This window comes from Laetiporus sulphureus (genome assembly GCF_001632365.1).
Source record: "Laetiporus sulphureus 93-53 unplaced genomic scaffold LAESUscaffold_2, whole genome shotgun sequence".
NCBI lineage: Eukaryota > Fungi > Basidiomycota > Agaricomycetes > Polyporales > Laetiporaceae > Laetiporus > Laetiporus sulphureus.
The window spans coordinates 215452-233653 of NW_024468511.1; the positions used below are offsets into that span (position 1 = coordinate 215452).

Here is an 18202-nt window from a genome sequence, read left to right on the forward strand (position 1 = left end):
GTGATGGCCAACAGAGCACATCACAATGGTTGCAACATCAGATGAGAGGATCTGTCCAAACTCAGAACAATGAGTGTGACGATCAGTCTTCATCTGGATAGGGTTGTGAGAAGATCTAGCCTATCCTGTACCTGGCTATACTGTATGCCAGTTGGTAGGGGGATCCTCTTGTTGTGGTATCTGCCTATTGGTTTAGGCAGCAAAGTGGTGCCACTATCTTGAGTGGCGAATTGGGTGCTTGCTAGCTTGATGGTCCAATGGGTTCCTTTCTGGGCAAGTGGCCTGGTGTCACGTGACCAACGCCTGACAACTTCTGAATAGGGCAAGTGGCCAGTGTCACATGACTGGGTGGCTGAATCATGGGCGCTTGGTGGTCATGTGGTAGACACAGTCATGTCCGTGATGTATGTGGCGGCATTGTGCTGTTTGTCCAAGTATCCACGTTGCGAGACCAATATAAAGGTTGGCATCCGAATAACCACTCAAATGAGGACTTTAATGGTGCAAAAAGAAAGGTGCCACTTAATACTGTGACACTACCCCTGCTTCAAGGTTCAGACTCCGGATGAACTGAGTAAATGCTAAGGTAAATGGTACCCTCGCTTCAGGTTCTGACTTCCAGGGTGGAATGGCAGGGGGTGTTGTGTGAATGGCATCTAAGACTTTTGCTAGCAGCAAAAGGGGGTGATGCAGTTTAATGACTTGCTCAGGTAAATGATGCACTTTGTGTGGCTAACAGTTCTTGCGCCTAGATGTCTGACATCGCAGACAGCGCTATTGGCTTCTGTTGCTCAAAATGATTATTCCTCACACGCTTTAATTTTGTACTCAGTCACTGACCTGGAAAGACAATGCTATGTGCCGATCCTCTGTCCAGGAGGCCAGACCATGAGAGGGGGGTAGACAGCGACAATTCGAATCAAATGCTGTTAAAACCTGAATTTTTCGCTATCAATGTGATTCGACCCGCTCACACATCTGAAGTTGATGATGCTCAACTACTGAAAATGATCAAGAAGGCACTCACAGATGACACGATGATCAAGGATTATTGTGCACTTTTGACTACAGGACAGCGTGAATTTGGGAAAAACCTCGCAGAATGGAACTTTGAGCACGGACTGCTGCTCCATCGCGGAAAGGTTTATGTCCCCAAAGATTAACAGCTATGCCTTGACCTAATAAAGCTCCATCATGACACATTACCAGCCAGACACCCAGGCAGGTTTAAAACATTGGAGCTCATTATTCAGAATTATTGGTGGCCAGGAATGTCTGTAATGGTTAAACAATACGTGCAAGGTTGCGACAGTTGTCAATGCAACAAGTACTCAAGGGAAAAACCATACGGACTACTACGTCCAAATGAGGTACCAGGAGGACCATGGGAGATCATCACAGTGGATCTCATCACACAGCTTCCTCCAGCCATGGACTTTAGAGGAGAAAAGAAGACAGCAATACTTGTCGTCGTAGACAGACTCATGAAACAAGCGCACTTTTATGCCACGGACGACACAGTCACATCGTCACAAGTCGCTAATGTATTCTATAACGAAGTCTTCAAACTCCATGAATTGCTGCGCCAGATTATCTCAGACAGAGGTACTCAATTTGTGAGCAAACTATTCCAGGAGTTCTGCCAGAAGCTCGGTATAAAGTCAACAATGTCTACAGCATACCATCCCCAGACAGATGGTCAAACGGAAAGGGTTAACCAGATGTTGGAACAGTACCTACCTATGTACTGTAACCACAGACAGAATGATTGGGTCTATTACCTGCCAATGGCAGAATTTTCATACAACAACCAGACCCATGAATCCACCGCACTTTCCCCATTCTTTGTCGAATATGGCAGACATTCAAAAATGGCACCAGATGTACACGAATCAATATGTCATCCCTCATTGGAACATCTATTCGCCCATCGATCTGAGGCACAAGAACAGGCAAAGGCAGCATTGGAAGTTTCAGCTTCACGGATGAAATGGTACTTTGATGAAAAGAAGGGAGAAGTCCCATTCAAAGTCGGAGACCTAGTACTACTGAAAGGAAAAGACCTCAGAGTAAAAGTCAAATCCGTGAAGCTAGGCACACAAAACTTCGGACCTTACAAAGTACTTCAGAAGCTAGGCCCAGTCACATTTAGACTGAAATTGCCCAAGCAAATGAAGGTCCACCCAGTCTTCCATGCTAGCAAGTTGATCATGTATCATCAAGACACGGTCACACACTGTGAACCCCCAAGGCCCCCAGCTATAGAAATCGAAGGAGAACCAGAATTCGAAGTTGAAGAAATACTAGACTCAAAGGTCATAAGGGGAAGGGTCCAATACCTCATCAAATGGAAAGGCTATGACCATTCCGACGATACATGGGAACCCCGAACAAATCTTACCAACGCCGATGAGCTTCTTCAAGAATTCCACCAGCAACACCCAGATGCAGCCAAAGCACCAATCAGGGTCGTCACTTTTGGTGGAAAACGCTTCGAATTATCCTCATATGAAGTTGCACCAATCTTCACACACAGAATCAATATGTCCGACCATCCGAACGAGTTCTTCCTATATCATAAAATGACAGATCTCGCCAAATCACCGAAGAAATCCTCAAATGAAGCAGCAGGATGGGATATTTATGCAGCAGAAAGGCACGAAATCCCTCCGCAGACATGAGCTGTGGTAGGAATGGGAGTTGAAATGAGCCCCCCCCCAAACATACCTATACATGAATAGCTCCATGCAGCAGACTGGCTGCATGAGGAATCGACATGGGCGCAGAAGTCGTTGACCCTGATTATACTGGAGAACTCAAGGTCGTACTGATTAACACAACAGATTTCATATTTTCAGTCAAGCCGGGAGACAGAGTAGCCCAGATAATCTTCGAATATTACACCGAAGGGCTTCCCTCCTGAAGTTACCAACCGTTGCGAGCAACGAGAAGGGGAAATAAAGGTTTTGGCTCCTCGGGACAATGAGCCTTGAGAGGGGGGTAGTGTCACAGATTTTCATCACAAAGTCCACACGTGACTTTTCTCACGCCACAGATCACGTGCTTCATCAATATCTCATGCCACTCAGCCACAGACATGACACGTAGAGATCAGGTGATAGTCCACATCACATGTTATGGTCCAGACCCGCAGATGATACGGTCAGACCTGTCTATTCCAGGATACAATAGAGGCACCCATTTGGGAATAAAGGGAACAAGAACTATTGTTATGCATCGGCCTTCTGCTTCCTATTAGTTTAGCCAGAAGCCCAGATAGGCACGATGTTCACACCGGAGAACAAAAGGGAAACCAAGATAGGCACGATGGGCACACGCATTACTGCGGCAACCATCGATCTTCCCACTTATTGTTCTACTTCTGGACATTCCATTGTTTCATGTACGGCCATTTGCTTATACCCGTAGATAGGTAGCTTAGGTAAGATAGCTTGCTGTACATGTATATAAGACCAGCCATGTAGAGGACTAAACTTCAGATTGTTTCTCCTCATCTACCACTGTAGCACCCACTGAGCTTATCAGCTGCACTTGATATATCTCTCACCCTTTCCTGCACCAGCCACATCGACTAGTAAGTCTCAGGCTCTTACGTCACATAGGGTTCAGGGGGATTCCTAGGGATCAGGGGGATCAGGGTGGCACGTTCCACGTGACCATCCCTTTTTAGTCTTTTTGATCTCTTGTCCAGCGGTGCCATGACAGGCTCACTCATCTCCACTTCATCGTGATCGCATTGGTGTTGACCGCTGTGATGCATCCTCAAGGCCATTATGATGTGTCCTAAAATCTATGCGATGCTAGTCTCCACATCGCCCTTGATTGGGCTCTTTTGCGCACTGTTTGTATCGTGGTTAGCTCTTCCATCTGAGTTCTCCTGGCTCCTCAAGGAATGCACCTATATATCTCAACAATTGGCGAGCATTTCTGCAATCGGAAATACTGTGTGCAGCCAGTTCCGCAACACAGGAGTGAAAACAAAAACCTTAAGCGACCTCGTAAACTTAATGATGATGGACATAGGTGCCATCCCCGAGGATGTGAGAATAACTGAGCGGTCTTTGGACGGACTGTACACAGGCTTTAAAGATGCTTTTGACCAGTAAGCCTTCTTTATAGGCGATCTTTTCAATGCACTGACAATTGTTCCAAGGTTTCTGGCCAGCAATGATCAGATGGTCTAAGGTCAAATCTGCAAATGCAAACTGGCTGTTCACATGGAGGCCAGTTTTGGTCCTCTGTTAATACCAAGGCGACCATAATGGACATCTTCTTCAAATCAATCACTACACTGGACAGTGATTTGGATAATTCTGCTGTTCGTGTTGGCCTCGACGACAACCACCTCAAATGTCTAATATCGCACTTTTCAACACTTGCCAGCACCACTTATCATAAGCAGCTCGACATCCGCGCTGCTCACGACAAGCTTTGGACATCTCCTTAGACCTGGCTTGGCTACAATTGTCGAGAATTACACATGCAACAGCGTTATATTGGGCTTCTCGGCGAAGTGGTATCTTTTTCTCATCATGTCATCGAGGACATCAGCACTACTCAGCACACATTGTACATGCTGGACAAGTGTATGGAGCAGCTGCATGGCAGGCTATATTCATTGAAAGTGCTGGATGATCAAATCCTCATTCTACATCGACGATCTAGCTTTTCCTCTATATCATTGTGATTCTGCTCATGTCATTGGTGAGTAACAATGCATTTCATAGATAAGCTGCATTAGTCTGACAACTTATTAGACCCAAATGTCCACACTCTATGCTGCCAAGAAAGCCCAGAAAACCGCAGAATGTGCAAAAGCCGAAGCGGAGGAGCAGCTTCATGTTAAGGATGCTGCTCTAGAGGCAGAGAGCAGTTCATGTCAGGAACTTGAGCAGGCACTAAACAATGTGTGGTTAGAGCTGGAAGCCAAGACATCACAGCTGGATGTGGAGTGTAATGCTCACTGGGAACTCAGGCAGAGGCTGGACAATGTGGAGTGGCAGCTGTGGAATGATGAGGCTGAGCTGCAGCTCAGGGCCAATATAGGCCAGTTAAATGAAGATATCATGGCCATGACATATTAGATGGATGCAGAGCACAAGACTCACAGGGTACTAGAGCAGATGATGATTGACATGCGGTTGGAGCTGCAGGCCAGAACATCTGAGCTGGAAGAGGAGCGCGGTGCTCACTCAACACTCATGCAGATGCAGGATCTGCAGTCAGAGCTCAGGACGAAGACATCCCAGATGGATATGGAGTGTAGTGCTGACAGGAAACTAGAGCAGACACTGGCCGATGCACAGTCACAGCTAACCATCAAGACATCTGTGTTCGACGTGAAGCACAGTGCTCATCAGGGACTAGTGCAGACACTGGAGACAGAATGCAGCACTCATCAGGAACTAGAGCAAATGCTGGTTAATATGCAGTCTGAGCTGGAGTCAGTGCAATCAGCAATAAGAATCAAGGCCTCGGAGCTCGATGAAGCATGCAGTGATCGTATTGTACTAGAACAGAAGGTGGAGGAACTAGGCCAGATGCTGGAAAAGGTGCAGTTGGAGCTGCAGGTAGAACACAGTGCCCATCAAGGGCTCAATCAGGTACTGGAAAAGGTGCGGTCAGAGCTGCAGACAGAATGCAGTGCCCATCAAGAGCTCAGGCAGACACTGGAAAAGGTACAGTTGGAGGTGAGTGCTAAAACATCTGAGCTGGACGTGAAGCACAGTGCACACCAAGAACCCATGCAGACACTGGACTTTTTTTTTTTTTGGCATTTATTTCTATCCCGCGCTATATGCGGCATTTAAAGGGAGAGTGTACAGGCACGGGCATATGCTATGGTGTGGCACAACTCAGGGTAGGTATGAAGAAGGGACAAAAGGAAAGGTGGCAGGACCGTGGGTGTAGCGGTCAGCCTGGGTCAAAAGGCGCAAGGCTCGCAGAGGTAAAAGCGGGAGTGGTTGCGATGAAAAATGCGAGACGATCCAAGCTCTCGGGATGTTTCCATAGGTGGCGGAGGTGGGTGCATGTGGGAGTGGCAGTGCCGAATAGTGTACGCCGGGTGTCATCATGCAGCAGGCAGCTAAGTAGTGTATGGGTGCATGAGTTAAGGAGTGCAGGGTTGCAAATGCACCCGCGAAAGCTTCAGTGGTAACGTGAATTGAAGAAAGTGCTGATGTGGCCATGGCCGACGACAGCCTGGACAAAGTGGCCCTCGGTGTTTCGAGAATAATCACCGGAGCGAAAAACGGAATGAAGAGTAGTGGAAGGGGCCCAGGGCCAGGCTTCATGCAAAGCAGTGGGTCGATCAGTAGCCACATATTCTGCCTGCCAGGAGGAGGTCGCTCACTCGCGCGCCCACCGCTGCACCCACGCAATTGTGGAACAGATGCTTTCGGGTTGGGACACAGCCATCTGGGCGAGGCGGTCGGCCACTTCGTTACCCAGTACACCGCGGTGACCAGGTACCCAAACCAGTGTTATTTTCAAATTAGGGAAATCGCCGATGAGCGGCATGAGATGGTTACGAAAAGTGATGGAGAAAGGCTGCCCTGGGTGGGGGCTCAAAGAAAAAAGGAAAGATAGGGCTGCGCAGTTGTCTGCACAGATGTAGATGATGGAAATGTTGGGGTAGGCATTAAGAAAGCCATGGAAATAAGAGGACATGGTCGTGATGGCGAAGAGCTCCATGTCGAAGACCTCGGCTCGATGCCCCATTCCCCATGCTCATTGAAATTTTAGAGTGGAATGATGGTAGATGCACGCACCTGCTCCTGCTGCACGATGACGAGGGGCTGGTAGCGGGTGAGAGGTTTTGGAGCCATCGGTGAACACCCAGAGGGCTGTGGGGTCGGAGAAGTGAGTGGACAAAAGAGGGTTTAAAATGGATTCTACATGATGCATGGATGCATCCTTGGTGGGAGCCAGAATGAGCGAGGTGACTCGCGCTCCCCATGGGTGCAGCTCCTGCCATGGCGGCTGGAGGAAAGGGTCAGTGCGCATGGAGTCATGAGGTAACTCCTCTTCTAGAGCAGTAATCGCAGTGTGCTCAGCGCGGCGGTGGCATATGGATGGATTCAGGAGGGTGAATTGAGGCGGGTAGAGGTGGGCCTGGTTGCCCATGCAGATAATGATGGGGTGATGCCTAGGGAGAGTGAGGAGTCATGCGGCGGTGAGATTGGAGAGGCATTGCAGCTGTTGCTTCATCGAGAGAATGCTGGTGATGAGGTTTAGGGCGACTTGTGGAGTGGACTTCCACGCGCCGAGGAACCACTGCAGTGCCATGGTTTGAATGCATTCGAGTGGATAGAAGAGGGCCCTCGGGGCATGGGGATTGTACCAGACAGGGCTGCCAAAGGTGAGTACTGGTAATACAGTAGAGAGGTAAAGGAGGCAGGCTTGAGTGACAGAGATTCCGCGTTGGGTGTTCACGAGTTGGTGCAGGGCGATGACCCAGGACTGCGTGCACGCTGCCATGACGCAAATGTGGTGTTCAAATGATAGCGTACAGTCAAGCCAGAGGCCAAGCCACCAGAGGTAGGGCTTCAGCTCAAGGTGCTCTTGGCGACCGTTCCACTGAAATATTAAGGGGGGGTTAGAGGACAGGCCAGCGGCCGATGGACAGAAATGAATGAGTTCAGTTTTGGGCATGCCGACGGTAAGGCTGAGCATGCCAGGGGAATCAGATATGGTGGGCAGAGTGTCCCGTAAGAGGGTGACATTATGCTGTAGCGAGGGGGAGATGATAAGGAGGGTGAAATCGTCTACATATCCAGCAATGGTTTGCTGTGGATAGAGAAAGAAATCAAGCGCACGATAGAGGGGGGAAGAATATATGGTGGAAAGTACAGGTGACAGGGGTGAGCCCTGGGGTATGCCGAGAGTGGCTACGAGATAGGAAGAGCCAAGCTCCCCTTGTAGTTTGGGGGAGACAGAATGGTCAGCAAGGAATGAAGAGATCCAACGAACTTCATTGGTGGGGAAGGCCAGTGATAGGAGAATAGAGTGCAGGACATCATAACAGATGTTGTTATAGTAGCCCTCGATGTCCATGCAAAGAAGTGAAGCAGAAAAACCATTCGCCCAAGCAGTGCGAATGGTATGGGTCAGGTGCATGCCCGCATCGATGACGGAGTGCTGGGATTGGCCCCCAAACTGAGTGCCTGGAATGAGGTTAAGGGTGCCGATCTGCCAATTAAGGTGCGTGGCAACCACTTTTCCCAGGAGCTTACTCAGGGTTTTGAGCAAAGTGATGGGTCAGTACGCACTCGGCACCATATAGTCTGGCTTCCCAGGTTTGGAGATGAATACGAGAGCGGCAACTTTCAGTGAAGAAGGAAGGTGGCCCAGCGAGAGCGATGCGGCCAAGAAGTCAAAAAGAGTGTGGCATGCAGTAGACTGCCAGAGCCATCGGACGAGCCTCTAGGAGGTACCGGAGGGGCCCGGGGCAGAAAGAAGGAAAGTAGATGATATGGCTGCAGACACCTCACTCTCGAGAAGGGGGTGGGGTGTCCGCAGCACTGGGTACAGAGGGAAAATGACAGGGCGTAAAGGAGGAAAATAATGCTTGGTGAGCGCCCACCTGATGTTGTCAGGCAGGCTGAGCGTCTCATTACGAGCATGAATGATGGATGGCACCGGGGTGCATTGCCCCTTGGTCCACGAGAAGAGATGCCAGGGGTTGGTGTGTTGCAATCAGGAGGCTGCCCCAATGGCCCACTCCTTACGTGCAGTGCGGATGGCCTGCTGGAGGTCTCGTTTAGCACTTCGACGTGCCTCAGGGGTAGGAGCATCCTGGACTCGTCACCAGGCAAAGTTGCAACTGTCGTTCCACCACAGTTGTGATGGTCTGTGAGCACGGGTGCATGGCAGGAAGGTGGTGAGGTTTGCAGTGTCGATGGCATGTGATAGAGCTGCTGCACCTCGATTGAGGTCAGAGGCTGAGGAGTAGCTAGGGGGGGAAGGTTAGCTAGGAGAGCAATATCGAGGGCGTCAAGCCGCTCACTCCAGAGGGAAGGGTCCACACGGAAGCCTAGGTCTACTTCTGCAAAAATGGCCTCAGTGCATATGGTATAGGTAAGGAGGGAATGGTCTGAGGCCCATGGGGAGTCCTCGATGGAGTATTGGGAAAGAGCGAAATGGGGGCTGATCGAGGCCCATACCAAATCGATGATGGTGCCCATGGAGGGATTTCCTCTGATGGTGTGAGTGGGGAGGTGGGGTTCAGTGATGAGCTCCAGGTGGCGGTTGACCATCCATTGGACAAGGTCATCCACCCCTATAGTAGTGGTGTGGAAGGCGCGGTATTCCCACGACCAGAGAGGGTGATGCATGTTAAAGTCCCCGCACAGCAGAAGTGGAACATCAGGTGTAAATGAAAGAGAGAGGAGGTGCCGGAGGCCAGCTTGGCCAGTCGCGGGCATGTCATTGTAGACGTTAATGACCAAGAACTGATCGTCGGGCGATGAACGAGACACAAAAGAGAGAATGAGAACATCGCGATGAGATGAGAGATCAGAACGGAGCATAACATGGAAAGAGTTAAAGAGGTGCTTCCTCACCAGGCAGCTGATGCATGGCCTGGGGGTTGGGTTGGAATGAGGGAGGTGGAAGGTGACAAGATTAAAGGGAGCAGCATTGACAGTGCCAAAGACCGGGGCACCAGATTCAGCCCTGTGAGGGGTGTCAAACCCGATGTGTCCCCACCAAGGTTCTTGGATGAAATATAGATCAAAAGAAGTGTTGGCTAAAAGGCCATGGAGCTGCAGATTCGAACGGGCTACATTCAACTGCACAGTTGTAAGAATCATGATGCAGCGACAGTTGGCAGCGAAGGAATGCGGTACTGAGCACAGGCAGTGCAAGACGGGTCGGCGGCATGATGCTCGCCATGGATTCTGCAGATGCAGCAGAAGAAATGAGCAGATGGATACGGGATGGTCGCAGGATTGTTCTCAAGAGCGCACGTACTGCAGGCATTGCAGTGCTGGTTGGTGGTGTGGGAGTCCTTGCCACAAAATTGGCAGAGGGGTAGTTTGCGCTTGCAGAAGCACTCAGTGTGGGTCAAGGCCCAGCAGCGGGTGCATTGGTGCAGGACAGGTTTGTCCTTAGAGTGCTTTACGAGGAGTTGCGCTCCCATGAACCAAACGGACATAGATGGCTCACCACGGTTATCACAGCCAAGCAAGAAATGTGAGCAGAAGTCCCGCTTGGGGTCTTCAATGGAGAAGATGAGGGGTGCGCGCTCCCGCATGTCCTCTGGTCCCGCAAAGGTGGTGAAGGCAGGTATGCCATTGAAGTAAACGTCCATGAAGACGGGGTTGGTACGGAGCTCAGTCATGATTTCCTCCCCGGTGAGTGGTGAGCCACTCACGGGGTGGCATCGTGGGCATGCCAGAACAAACAGTTTAATAGTGGGCAAAACAGGGTGGAATCCCTGGGGCAGCGTGACAGTGCAGGCACCCACCGGGACTGGGGAAGCAGCACAGGGCTCAAGATTGAGGATGACATGGATGGCCCGCAGAGCATCCTGAATCAGGGTATCCGGAGCATCATGACAGAAAGTGAGCAGCACCTTGTTCGGGGCAAGGCGCATGCCACGGAACGTTACCTTTGACCAGGCTTCAGCTTCCTGTATGTGCTGGGTAATGCGCTGGTACCAAATTGCAGGGGCGATTTCCCAGATGTGGGTTACCTGCTCCGATGTGAGTATAGTGTGGTAGGCTTTGTCCACCAGTGGCAGCGGTGGCGGCGGTGCTGTGGCGGATGTTTTCTTGGTGGTTGGCTTGGCTGTGGTGGTGTCCGAGCGCGCGTTCTGGGCGGCATCAGAGAAAGACTTGGTGGCCAGCTTTCGTGGGCCCACGGGGGGGCCTGGGGGTGTCGGCAGCGGGTGGGACCAGGCTAGTGTGGCTTCCATGGCAGACAGGCATGCATCAATGGTAACAGTTGCTACACGGACGCCTGCCTCGATGCCCTTTGCGATGGCGGACTGGATGTGCTCAGGCACAGGGTTAGTGTGAGTGGATGCCCCCAAGGGGTCCATATCGCCAGCGCACTGGTGAATAATGGCAGCGAAAATGGCGGATGCCCCCTTGCCAACTTTCGAGCACATGAGCTCCTCATTGGTGAGGAGTCGATGTTGGATTTCTGCGAAAGTGTCCGTGAGGGTGTCGACTACTTCCAGGATGCCCTCGCTGATGTCCTCCGTAATAACTGGGTCTTTGGCCAACTGGACCATGCAGATGGGCTGCTGGAGTACTTGCTCTAGGTCAGTGAGTAGATCCCGCAGGAACACAGTTCTCGGCGAGGCTGAGACAGGCAATGGTTCTACATTACTTTCACTAGCCAGCGGAGACTCCCCCAGGGAGGCACACTCTACAGTGGTGGCCTCCATTTCAATGTCAGTTGCAGTTGCTGTTGGGCACTTGACGAGGACATGGTGGTAAAGAGACAAGAAGGGATGCAGACACTGGACAAGGTGCCACCTTTGTCGAACGTCGAGACATCTGAGTTGGAGGCAGATGTCATGGCACATTAGATCCTGTGCCCTAAGGCAAAGAAATGGCAGCAAGGTGCTTGCCAGCATCCAGTGACCTGCACAAAAAAGGGGTTTGCCCAGGAAGGGTCAAACCAGGCATGCAGTGACATGCAGCCTGAAAAAGGGGCTCAAAGGGCCCTTAGCCTTATGCTCACAACAAGGGGGTGAATTGGCTGTTAGGCCACATGAAATAGGTGAATGAATCTAAGGTCTTCCCTTAGATCCTCATGTGCTTATATACATGTAGTGGTGGACCCTGAGTACCCTAACTATGATGTACTTACTGGGGTCCTGTCCTGTCTACATGTGAACATATTGCCAAAACCAGTAATGGTTCTGGACCTTGCTATAGCAACTATCTATAAAGGCCGTGGATACACCAAGGTAATCCTACTTTACCCAATGAGATAATTGCCTGACGGTGGTGCCACTATTTGAGTAGCTGAAGTGGTGCCACTTATTGAGTGGCCAATGGGGGGTCTGCCATAGCACATATTCTAATGCTGGTGCTACTATTTGGCAGCCATGTAGTTGGTGCTGCTATTGAGCAGCGAATTGGGTGCTTGCTAGCTTGGTGGTCCAATGAGCATGGGTAAGCCTATTGTGGGCCAAAGAGTTTTATTCTGGGCAAGTGGCCTGATGTCACGTGACCAACACCTGATAACTTCCAAATAGGGCAAGTGATCAGTGTCACGTGACTGGGTGGCTGAATCATGGGCACTTGATGGTTATGTGGTAGACACAGTCATATCCGCAATGTATGTGGTGGTATTGTGCTGTTTGTCTAAATACCCACTTTGTGAGACCAATATGAAGGTTGGCATCCGAATAACCACTTGTGGTTGCCGAATGATGACTTTATTGGTGCAAAAAGAAAGGTGCCACTTAATACTGTGACAGCAGAGCACAGTGCTCACCAAGAACATGTACAGACACTGGACAAGGTGCCACCAAAGCTGAATGTCGAGATGCCTGAGCCGGAGGTAGAGCGCACTGCTCACCAAGAACCCATGCAGACACCGAACAAGGTGCCGCCATAGCCTTCCCTTGATGCTCCCTTCACCTTCGATCCTGAAGAGTTGCCCAAGCACTTCTCACTGCCAGACCTTGAAGGGTTTGCCAAGCACTTCCTACTGCCAGAGTCACAAACACATGCAGGTTCCAGCATGGACATAAAGATGTCCGTGCAGGCTGCCACGAGAAAGGACCAATATAAAGCTGCAAGATGAGCTGGCCAAAAGGCCTCCAGGCAACATCGAAGGAGAGGAGAATTGGAAGCATGGGCTGCTACGGGAAAGACCATCACCACACCTGCCACGAGGAAGACCGATTCCCTCAGCTTGGCCAACGTTGAGACCAGAATGCATGAGAGAAAGGAGGATTCTGATTCTGCTCCTGATCTGCCAAGTTCAGGGTCAGAAACTTCTCTCAAATCGCAAGTGCAGATTACCATGCCTCGGATAAGCAAGGCCGCAGTGGAATCCGATTCTGATCCTGCTCCAAATTCAGGGTCAGAAACTTCTCGTAAATGGCAAGCACAGGTTGCCATGTCTGGCACGAGCAAGGCTGCTTTCCCCAGTCTGGCTGATATTGAGGCAAGGATGCTTGCACAGTCTTGACAAAGGGAACACAGCACAGGATGCCCCTCCCACATTGAGTATGTAAGAGCAGAGGCTCTCGTGCTTTTCGGTATCTGCTTCTGTGCTGGTATCTGTGCTGGACTCTTTAGCTAGTATCACCGTGTCAGACATCATGTGTGCGTTTATGACTGTACTGTATTGTACTTTGGTCTACTTCAGTCATCAATGTGAGCTTGCACTTATTTCTGTTGGATGGACCACAGTCACCGTCTGTTCTCTCCAGCAGAGCTGAGAGATGTGAAAGCAGGCAATCACATCAGTCAACACTAATGTGATTAGAGGAAGAGTCTCTGCAATGGGCACTTGAGTCAATCTAAGAGGGTGCATGAAGCACATATAGATCTAGATCACCCAATGATCTCAATTGTCTCCAAATTAAGTACACCAAATCAGTCTCCCATTGTCCGGATGATTCTTCAGATGACCCTTATAGCAACGCATCCTGACAGTGTTGACCATTAGGAGCAGTCTTCAGCATCTATCTCTGCCCCAGTGACCCACTGAGGCCTCTATCTCTGCCCCGACGACCCTCATTCAGCAATGCATCCTGACAGTGTTGACCATCACAAGCAGTCTCTCATCTATCATTGCTTGACATCTACCCATAGCCCTGTTCATGCCTGCCCATCCTTCTGCGCTTTCTCATTGGCAACAGTGGTACTCATCTGCCATTCACACAACTGCGGTTTCTGACAATGCAGTCCTCATTCACGTGAACACCACTGATGCAGTTCCCAATAAGAAAAGAGTGGCTGATACCACTGACAATCTTGCTTATCACATCATGACGATGACCATCGCTGATGAAGGCCCTCGTGTGGATGCACAACCCAGTAAACTGTGGATGACACGAAACCAGTTCCAAGCAACGCAGCCTGTTCTCGAAAAGACTATAGATGCCTCCCTAGCGAATGCCCTTCTTGACACTTTTCAAAGGATGACATCATTCCATTTCATAAGTTCCCTTCCTACCTCATCTTTGTGCAGTGCTGCCCATGCCCACCCTTCCTCACGTGCACCTCAACCTCAGATCACCAGCTCTAGATAGAGATTCCGAAAATCTGCCACCCAGATGTCAGAATGCTGCAGAGTTTGCAGTTCAGCAGCAACTACACTCCGCCACTCTCATTCATCATGATATTGCTGTATGAGAAGAAAGCCAAACTTCCGCCAATGTTGGAGCTATACTATGAGCTCCACACATCTCTCCAAATGGCAAGCCAGTCCCTCAAGTTTCTTGACCGTCAAGATGGTCACATGCTAGTGATCTGTCAGGAACTATCAACTTGGTTGGCTCAGCTACGAGAGGTTGTTACAAGATGGAGCAAGGTCATCAGCTTGCCAGCAGAACTGAGGGTAGTGGACACAAGTGAGCTTGTCTGTCTGACATACTATCTGGCATTTGCTGATATCATCATTTCCAGGTCATCATTTTGAGCGCCCAATAGATCGCTATTCAGAGCTCACGCAGATCTGCTTTTTGCTCACATATATTTGCAAAGTCATCCTTGGGCTCAGTCGGCATGGCAGTGACCTCAACATCATACTCTGGATGATTTGCCAACAAGTGGACGATGCAGATGCCCCATTACCTCCACAAACCTTAGGTCAAATGCCTTCTATGGTTGACACAATCGCATCCAAGTTTCAGATGGATGGCGAGACCACTGTCCATGCAGTATATCCGGAGTGCAATGTGCATTACAATCATGAAGATGGCCCTGCATCCTATCCCTTGACATGTATGAATCAGCCAACACCACAGTCCCACTGCAGTGCTCGTCTTCTTGACCAGAATGGGTCTCTGTTGAAGACCTTCACCCATCACAGGTTTGATGACTATCTTTCTGGCATTTTCTCTCGACGAGATCTCGAGAAGCACATCGAGGAATTCTGTGCTGATTTAGATGGACCTGCCCCACCAGTCATGGAAACTCCCTTCCATGGTGAGTTCCTTCAAGGCTTCCACGGTCCAGATGAGAAGTGCTTCGTCAGCCTCATTGAGGGGGAGGCATGACTAGTCTTCGTGACGTGCATTGATTTCTTTGCTACTGATGATATGAAAGTCCGTGGTCCGAGTACAACAGTTGGTATCATTGCCCTAGCGTGTCTTAATTTACCCATTGAGATATGTATGTTACAAGGCTGAGAATATGTATCTCGTGGGCATCATCCCTGGTCTGACTGAGCCTTCACTCACAGAACTGAACCACTACACTAATCCTGTCATTGATGACATGCTCGTCATGTGGTATACTGGGCTATGACTTACTCAGACCACACTGCACCCAGAAGGACTGCTGGTAAAATGTGCAATAGCTATTGTTGTATGTGATCTCCCATCAGCTCGCAAAACCTCTCAGCTCGCTTCGTCCATCTCCAAGATCTTCAGCTCCATGTGTGACTGCTGGGAAGTGCGGGACGATTGGAGAAACATAGTCAAGAATTGGCGGAGCTTGCACGGACGTTCTGATTATACAGAGTGGCACATCCGCAATGTGGATGTCATGCAGTCAGCGGCCGAAGCATGGTGGGATGCAAAGACTGTCGCTGAGCAGGACACCATCTTCGCAAAGCATGGTATTCGATGGTCTCCATTCTGGAGATTACCATACTGAAATCCTTGTCAACAGCTCATCATTGACAGTATGCACTGCCTGCTTGAAGGTGCTGTCAAGTTTCACTGTCTACACGCTCTCGAGCTCACCGATACTGCTGCTCATGTCAAACCTGCAAGACCACCTGCTTTCACTTGGACTTTCAGTCACTCCAACATTTTTGACGATGAGCCACTCATAAATGCTGAAGAGGCACTGACCGTTGCGATTGCCACTGACAGTTTGGCTGAGGTGGACCATGCTGTTGAGGACAGACTGGCAGCCTCTGACCAGTGGAGTCAGAAGGAGTTGAAAGATCTCAATCATATTCACAGAGCACTCACTTCGAAGCTCCAAGATGATGGTGAGGTCATCAAACCCAGCATTTGTTCCCTTTCTGGTCTGCAGAGCTACCTTGCCAATTGCCTACGCCGTTCTCTCACCTGTGTACTAGAAAATGTACACGGTGTGACCATACCCTCCAAAAGTTGTGGCTGAGTGACTAAGGTTGATATTGCACATGCATTGGTTCAATGGGTCAGTCATTCATCAAATTGTGGTGATGTGATACAATTAAGCATCTATGACACCCAAGAAAATCCAGCAGTATTGATACCATCAAGATCACAATGCCCGCAGTGCTTGACCGCCTCCGCCATGTCATCCAACATGCAGAAACCCCATCCTGGGTCAGCTCTGTGCCATATAACTTTGGTGCTGCTGCAGCTGGTATGCCTAAAGTGGACAAGTGGTGTACCGTGTTCACCATCCACCTTCCTATCACCTTCATCCTCCTTTTGGGTCTAGGCTCGCTGTGTGCTTCCGACGACAACACATCTGCATTGAGTCAGATCTTGGACCACACTATGCAGCTCGTTTGTGCGGTACTACTCGCATGCAAACATGCAACCACTCTGAGTCACATCCAACACTACCAACAATACATGCAGAACTACGTCAGCCAGTTGTCCACTCTGTTCCCGAACCTAGAACATGAATCTATCCATCATATGGCCTTTCACATTTCTGATTTTCTCAAGCTTTTTGGCCCGGTTCATTCCTGGTGGTGTTTTCCCTTTGAAAGGCTGATCGGTAAACTGCAATGTCTACCAATAGACCACAAATTCAGTGCGCATTTTTTTCTCTTCTCGCTGTTGCATATTGAATTGTATAAAAAGGTGAGCTTGAGGGAACTATGCATAGCACATTCTTGCATGGAGCGAATCTAAGGCAATGGCTCTCTTGATCTGATGCTCCAGACGGTGTTTGACAGTGCAAGATACTTTTCGAAAAGCTGTACAGAGAAATGCTCAGCGATGGAGCTCATATCTGTGAGATTATCACTGCCGATGAGGAAGCAGTGAAGGAACTTCCTATGACAAAGACTCCTGAGGATCTCAAGACACTTATCACTCTCCCATGAGTCCCTCTGCGGGCTCGCCTTCATGTCAATCATATCATCTTTGCTCGAGCACGCACGCACATCAGCAATAGCCTGGTTATGTTCTATCCACATGGCAACCGTTCATCTCCCACAATCGCAGGCTCTATTGAACACATTTATATCATAGATGGACATCCTCGCTTCACTGTTCGTCGATACCTCCCAGCAGTGTTGAACGGCCCGGATCCTTTCACTCGATGGTTCAACTTTCCAGCCCGAACATGGTCAACGGAGAGGTCCCAAACACTAGAGAAGGTGAAAGTTCAGTGGGTGCTCTCACAGTTCGCTGAATATGCTATTTTCAAGGATCATGTCATTGTATTAGAACTAAATCAGGTAGGTATTGCCCGTCTTCCTACTTGGACCACTCACTCACATCTGTCCAAGATGTAACTTTTCAGTGTGGTTTCATTTTGATCTACACCCATTGGAACTAGTGTCATGAACTGTACGCAATTCTCTCCTGCTGTCTCTTCGCGACTCACTGATGGCTCTGCTTGGAAGACAAAAATTCTCTGCCTCCTCACTGCTCTCCCATGTTGCCTTTATCAACGCTTCGACTGTGGAAGCAAAATTATCGCCCTTGTGTCACAGATTTTCACCACAAAGTCCTCACGTGACTTCTCTCACACAACAGATCATGTGCTTCATCAATATCTCATGCCACTCAGCCACAGACACGATGCGTAGAGATCAGGTGATAGTCCACATCACATGTTATGGTCCAGACCCGCGGATGATACGGTCGGACCTGTCTATTCCAGGATACAATAGAGGCACCCATTTGAGAACAAAGGAAACAAGGACTATTATTATGCATCGGCCTTCCACTTCCTATTAGTTTAGCCAGAAGCCTAGATAGGCACGATGTTCACACCAGAGAACAAAAGGGAAACCAAGATAGGCACGATGAGCACACGCATTACTGCAGCAACCATCGATCTTCCCACTTATTGATCTA

The 18202-nt window shown here is 49.6% G+C and overlaps 4 protein-coding genes across 4 annotated transcripts; 3 read left to right on the forward strand and 1 right to left on the reverse strand.

Moving 5' to 3' along the window:
• Nucleotides 1-4716: 4716 nt before the first annotated feature.
• LAESUDRAFT_754358 (uncharacterized protein) lies at nucleotides 4717-5105 on the forward strand (the record flags this gene model as incomplete). Its single annotated transcript, XM_040911875.1, has 2 exons — nucleotides 4717-4725; nucleotides 4779-5105. The coding sequence occupies 2 exons, from the start codon at nucleotides 4717-4719 to the stop codon at nucleotides 5103-5105; spliced, it is 336 nt and encodes a 111-aa protein (XP_040769453.1).
• A 1656-nt stretch (nucleotides 5106-6761) lies between these two features.
• On the reverse strand, nucleotides 6762-7146 carry LAESUDRAFT_754359 (uncharacterized protein; the record flags this gene model as incomplete). Its single annotated transcript, XM_040911876.1, has 2 exons — nucleotides 6762-6866; nucleotides 6919-7146. 2 exons carry the CDS (start codon nucleotides 7144-7146, stop codon nucleotides 6762-6764), a joined length of 333 nt encoding a protein of 110 aa, XP_040769454.1.
• A 9286-nt stretch (nucleotides 7147-16432) lies between these two features.
• LAESUDRAFT_615925 (uncharacterized protein) lies at nucleotides 16433-16897 on the forward strand (the record flags this gene model as incomplete). The annotated part of the gene is made up of 1 exon (XM_040903213.1): nucleotides 16433-16897. A coding segment is annotated over one exon (465 nt), but the record flags the coding sequence as incomplete, so codon positions are not given.
• Nucleotides 16898-17229: 332 nt separating this feature from the next.
• On the forward strand, nucleotides 17230-17634 carry LAESUDRAFT_641501 (uncharacterized protein; the record flags this gene model as incomplete). Its single annotated transcript, XM_040903664.1, has 1 exon — nucleotides 17230-17634. A coding segment is annotated over one exon (405 nt), but the record flags the coding sequence as incomplete, so codon positions are not given.
• Between the last annotated feature and the right edge of the window lie 568 nt (nucleotides 17635-18202).